At 56.1% G+C, this 5,939-nt stretch overlaps 1 protein-coding gene across 2 annotated transcripts in view; it reads left to right on the forward strand.

Annotated features, from left to right (window-relative positions):
• The first annotated feature begins 3,654 nt into the window (after positions 1-3,654).
• The window catches only part of DCTN3 (dynactin subunit 3), a 4,651-nt gene continuing 2,366 nt past the window's right edge, over positions 3,655-5,939 (forward strand). For both annotated transcript variants that reach the window (XM_026865441.1, XM_026865442.1), the window contains exons 1-4: positions 3,655-4,038; positions 4,186-4,270; positions 5,171-5,257; positions 5,820-5,903. In XM_026865441.1, the coding sequence (XP_026721242.1) occupies positions 3,670-4,038; positions 4,186-4,270; positions 5,171-5,257; positions 5,820-5,903 (625 nt within the window). In that variant the 5' untranslated portion in view covers positions 3,655-3,669. The remainder of the gene's footprint in view (positions 4,039-4,185; positions 4,271-5,170; positions 5,258-5,819; positions 5,904-5,939) is intronic.

The raw sequence follows: 5,939 nt of genomic DNA on the forward strand, positions 1-5,939 counted from the left end.
CCCCCCAGTTCCTCAACTCAGGGGGGTCACCCTGGGGGGTGGATACTGGGAAACTGGTGGAACTGGTAGGGGTGAGATATGATGGGTTGTTAGGTGGGGGCGGAGCTTATTGGGATTGTGCTTAATATCAGTGTTGAGCTTGTGCACTGTGGGGAGTTTATTGATGGGGATAGGGCAGGGAGGCCCAGCAGTGTCCCCCACCACCAAAGATCTCTTGGATGCTGGGGTCCCCAGCTGGGGGGCAGGGAGATGGAGGGCACTCTGAACTACCTCGTTGGGGCTGGGCGGGCGCCTCCTCCACCCGCTTGCACACCTGGGTGCCAAAGCAGGCGAGCGTGGAGCAACGCTCACCTCTACCTCAGCGCGGGGGCCGGGGCTCGGTGCCGCTGGGCTCCCCCTAGCACTCCCACTGCAGCCGCGCAACTCTGTGTATCTATTAAAGGAAATTAACTGTTGAAACCAAACCAGTGTTGAGGGTGATGTGCATGACATGGTGCCACCCACCAAGCTCTGTTGCCCAGCCTGGGGACCGTTTGTGGGTGAAGGACACCCCCATAGCCTGTAACACGCTGGGGTAGCAGCTGTAGTGCCTGAGGTTTCATAGCCTGCCTCTCCTTTGCCACCAGCACAGGGTTGTCTCAGTTTCTGAGGGTTCTGGTTTGCAAACAAGTGCCCTACACCCACCACAGCCCTCAAGCATGGCCTGGACACCAACTCCAGCTGTGCCAGCCAAGCTGTGGTGCTGCTTGGCCCCGCAAACTGCCCCGTGGCTGCTCATACCCTGTTAGTCTGCCTGTGCCAGGCAAGGAGCGTGGCCATGGCCATGGGGCTGTGAGATTGCACCAAACGAGATGCAAGAAGTGCTGGGCCAGCCTGGCACCTGGACAGCACTCACAGAGGACACGGGTGACCCAGCTAGAGCTGGGAGACACAGGCACACACACATGAGTGCTCACGAGTGCTTGTGCAGGTGCATGTGGGAAAGCACAGAGATGTGCAGGCAGCTAAATCACCACACATAACATGCAGATTTGTGCTCCCATGTACAAACTCAGTGGCATGCACACTCACACGCAGTCACACTCACACAGGTGTGTGTGAATGCACTTGCACACGCATGCAGCCACCCATGCATACGAAGAGGCACGGGGTGGGGGGTCCCATGAGGACAGACACCGCTGCCAGCTGCAGCCATGAGGACAGGCCCACCCCAGCACCCATGAAGCCAGGTGCCTGTCACCCATGAGGGCAGGACCTCCTGCTTCAGAGGTCGCCCCTGGGCACACTCCCAGCTCCCGGGGACACCCCCAGGGAGCACCCCCAGCTCGCGGGGACACCTCCAGCCCCCGGGGACACTCCCGGGGACACCTCCAGCCCCCGGGGACACTCCCGGGGACACCTCCAGCCCCCGGGGACACCGCCGGACCCAGCCGGGCGGGGCGGGCGCTGTCCAGGGTTCTGCAGCGACCTCGCCTGCTCCGGACCCCTCCTTGGGGCAGGAGCGAGGTGGGACATGGGTGGGGGACACGGTGCGGGACATGGTGGGGACACGAGGGCGACAGAGGACCCTTGAAAAGGATCCTAGGACTGCCCCGGGCCGGGTCTGCCAGAGGGACCTTGTAGGGGGGTATGAGGGTGAGTGTGTCTGTGAACGTGGGAGTGTGGGGGGTGTGTGTGTGTGTGTGTGTGTGCACCAGGCTGCGGTAGGGCTTCCTGTGCATGTGCGTATGGGTGTGAGTGCGTGCACCAGGCTGCCGTGAGGTTCCCTCTGTGTGTATGCGTGTGAGTGCATGTGCACATGCACCAGGCTGCAGCGGGGTTTCCCTCTCTGTGCATGTGTGTGTCCGTGTGTGCCCCAGGCTGCAAGATGGTCCGAGGGTGTTTGCTCTGGGGTAGGGATGCCAGGGTGTGAGACAGCGAAGCTCTGGCACAGAACTCCTGTGACCACGGCATGGCTCAGCACAGCCCACCAAGAGGAGCTGGAGTGGGATCGATGCAGCCTTAATTGGGGTCTCATGTCCCCTGTCACTGCCAGGCAGTGTGGGACACAGCTCATCGAGCACCAGGGCCCCGGGGATCTGGGAGGGCACACGTGGGCCTGCGTCCCCACTCGTTACACAGCTCAAGGGGTGATGTGTGTTGCCACACTCCCTGGGGGGCTTGAGGACACAGCTGCTGTCACCTGAGTAACCAGCCCTGATCGATGCCAATGTCCCGCAGGGACTGTAATTGAGCAGGAGGGAGGAAAGGGAGGATGCAAGGATGATTAAGCCTAGCAGGAGGAGCGCTGGATCCAGCCTCAGCACTCAGCTGGAGGCAGGTGGCCATGGCATCAGTGTGTCACCACAGGCTCCAGGGATGGGATTGAAGGCCTCCTCTCAGCCCCAAGGATGAGGAGGCAGATATGCTGTGTGTTGGGCTGGGCTGTGGGCAGCCAGTGCTGTGGCTTCAGCCTTGTTCCAAGGCTTGCAGTCTGGATGGGACTCTAAAGAGTGGATGTCCTCCAACTCCAAAGCCCCACAGTGCTTGAGTCCCAGGGATGCATGAATTTCTCACCTTGAGTAAGTGACCCTGTAGCACAGGCATTTCTGTACTTGTGGACATTGCCCAACACACTGGGCACAGGCCACGGTAGAGCCAGTACCCTCTAAACACAGACCAGCACTGTGTGTGCAGAACCCAGCCCCTTCTGCAGTCCCCAGTCACTTCTGCTAATGAAGCCATTTCTGTTTGTCACCTTTGTGGAACAAAGCACAGCTCTTCCCCTCTGAAGATCCCTCTTCCACAGCCTGGCTATCGATCCCTGGGAAAAAAGGCAGAGCACACAGAGCCTCAGCCTGCTCCTCCTGCCTGAGTGTTCTGCACAGCTCCTCCAGGGACATCTGGGAGGCCACAGAGGTTGCTGGTGCCCTAGGGCACCCCACATCTCCCTCCTACTGCCTGGCAGCACTGTCTAACTCTCTGTAGGGGATACATCTAGAAGTACAAATCTTTTTCAGGGCACAGTGGGTTTTGCTCTTGTCAAAGGGCACTGGGAGAGCCCCCAAAGCAATCCAGCCCACATTGCCAGCCATGCAAAGTACTCGCTATTAGTATATGGTTTTTACCTAAGAACCTGGCCTGGGACCTTGACTGGGTGTTCTCTGGTGCCTGTGGCACGGTGCTGCAACACCCAGCCCCTCGCTCGCATCCCACAAGGTGCAGAGATGCCCTCCAGCCTGAGGCAACTCTGGCACTGCCGAGGCTACACGGGCAGAGCAGGGCAGGGGCAGGCTGAGCCCTGGGGCACAGGGAACAACATCGCAAGGTGCTTTGAAGATTCCTGAACTTCTTCCTCTGTAGTTTGGAAAGTCTCTGGTCTTTTCTCTGTGGCGGATGCTGCTACCATGAATTCATCTCATCCCTTTGAGAGATCCCTGTAATTGTGAGTGCCAGTTGCAGGCAGCAGCGGGGCTGGGGTTGGCTGCCGCATTCATTAGTGCCTCACTTTTTAGTGAGCGTCACCAGTGGTCGATAGGAGAAAGGTGAACCTGGGCAGGCTGAGGCCTGGGGGAAAGCCCGCGGCAGCCTCCTGAATTTCAAAGGCCCTGCATCTACACAGCCCATAGATCGCTATATCAATTTCTTTTCATATATCCAAGCGCCCCTTTCCTGTAGGACCACGCCGGAATGAAGAGTCATCGACCGCCCGGGCAGCGGGAGGCCTACATGCCTCCCTCTGCAGTGCAAATCACCATCGACCGGCTGCAGCCTCCCCTCCCTGACTCTGAGAGGGGCTTCGAACCTCCTGCCCCCAGCCCAGCGGCAGCCAGCTCCCTCCTGCCCACCCCCCGGCTTCCTGGCCCAGCGAGCTCAATCTCTGTGGCAACGAGGGCGTCTCCTAGCAACAAAAACCTCACGTCAACGGGGCGTGGCGCTGCGCTTCTGGCAGGCAGCAAGATGGCGGCGGGGGTGGCAGAGCTGCGCAGGCTGGAGTGGTGGCTGGAGGAGCTGGAGCAGTGCATTAACGGCGGTGACAACGTCTGTGGGCCGCGCAAGGTGCCGGGGAGGGGGTACAGGTACCGCGGGGGGCGGCCCTGGGTTCCCCGGGGCCTGCTTTGGCCTCCCCTCGAGGCTGAGGTTCAGGCCCGGGCCAGAGCCCGGCGGAGTCTGACAAGCCCATCCCCTCCCTTTGTGCCACTGCAGGTGGCTGACGAGCTGGTGAAGGTGCAGGTCTCGCTGAACAATATCGCCGGCAAGAGGGAGAGGATCAAAATCCTGTTTAAGAAAAGTGAGTGGCCTCGAGGAGGGGGAGGCCGGGTGGAATTGGGGAGGTGGGGCTGGGGCACCTCGAAACCCCTGTGTCGCGTTTCCCTTTCCTCCTCTGAGCCCCTGCGGTTTTGGCCTCTTGTTTTGCACATGTGGCAGAGAAATAGTAACTTATGAGGTCTTTCTGTTTGCGATTCTCCGCTGCAAGCTGTTATTCTCTTGATGTTTGCCTGTATTGGTGTAGTGATTTTTTCCACCTGAAATGCAGCCCTTGCAGGCAGTTGGAGCGCGAGCTCCTGAAACGACTTCTTGCACACTTGGGCTTCCCAGGCACGCTAGCGCAGCTCTCCCCTCTGTGTGTGGTGGGAGCAATAAGAATCACATGCAGCCACTGGTGGATGGATCTGGGGACCCACCTCCAAACTGACGGATATCAGGAGCGGATGTCCTGCAAAGCTGTCTCCTGGCCAAGTTTTGCTGCCTGGTATTGCAGAAGGAACAGGCTGTGTAAGGAGGGTCGTTGTGGTCCAAGGCTGTGGTGGCCGTTTGGTATAAAAATGTAAACTCTGTATCCTAAGGATCGGGATGGAGGACTATTGTCTGGTTTTGTTCGTTTTGTTCTGAGGGCAGGAAGAAGCAGATTTTACTCACTTTTGATATTGTTTTCCAAATAAAAAGCACGTGTGCTGTTGTCTGTAAGAAAGCAGTTATTTGGCTTGAGCCACTTGTCAGTTATTGGTCACAATGCTCCAAAGTCACGTATTTTCAAGTGCTGTAGAAATTAATAAATCTGAAAAAAACCCCAAAACCTGAGTGGGTAGTGTTTACAAAGTAACCTGACGTATAGCCTGGGGGAAAATTGCACTTGTAAATACAATAATGTCTCTCCTACTTTTTGTCTCCAAACCTTTTTTCATTTTAGTCGAAGATGTAATAAAATACCTTGACCCTCAGTACATTGATAGGGTGGCTGTTCCAGATGCCATGAAGCTGCAGTTCATCTTGGCAGGTATGGCATGAATTGAAAGGGATGGGAGTTTTTATGCACTGTAAAAGTTGTCTTTTACCTAAGCTGGATTGGGATGGATTTCTTTAGTTATAAAGATCTAGCAAGGCACCCTCTTTAGAGCTGTCAGAGATTTTGTACAAGAGCATCTGTCAACCTTAGTGCTCCGTTGTACATGTCCATATTGCAGTTTTATCAGTTCTTATATTTTCAATATTGATCAATTTAGCCCTGAATTAATAAAAGGTTGAAAGAAATAGTGGAGCTAGAACAGTTTTCCTCCTGGATGTATTTTAAACACCTTCTCGCCTTGTCCTCTTGTGCCCCCAAGAATTTGGTTCAGTCTTGTGTTGGTATAATCTGCAAATGAAACTTGGTAGAGATTCTCCTGCCTTAAATTGGGGTGAACCAGGATCCAGGGATGAGCAACAGAGAAGTCTAAATCATAAACAAGCCCCTTTCTGTACAGCTAGATCAGCTGGAAAACTTGCCTCACCAGTATCTGTGAAAAGCCAAAGAGGCGTCTTACATTTACTGATGTTGCTTCTTGTCCCTGCCTGACCAGAGGAGCAGGTTATTCCTTCCCGAGCAGCCCTTCTGGAGGAGGTGAAGAATCTCCAGCCCATCTTGGACAGTGCCAGTATCCAAGGTATGCATGTTCTTCTGCAACTCTGAGCTGCAAATG

This window comes from Athene cunicularia (genome assembly GCF_003259725.1).
Source record: "Athene cunicularia isolate RWA chromosome Z unlocalized genomic scaffold, athCun1 chrZ_part1, whole genome shotgun sequence".
In the NCBI taxonomy this organism is placed as follows: Eukaryota; Metazoa; Chordata; class Aves; order Strigiformes; family Strigidae; genus Athene; species Athene cunicularia.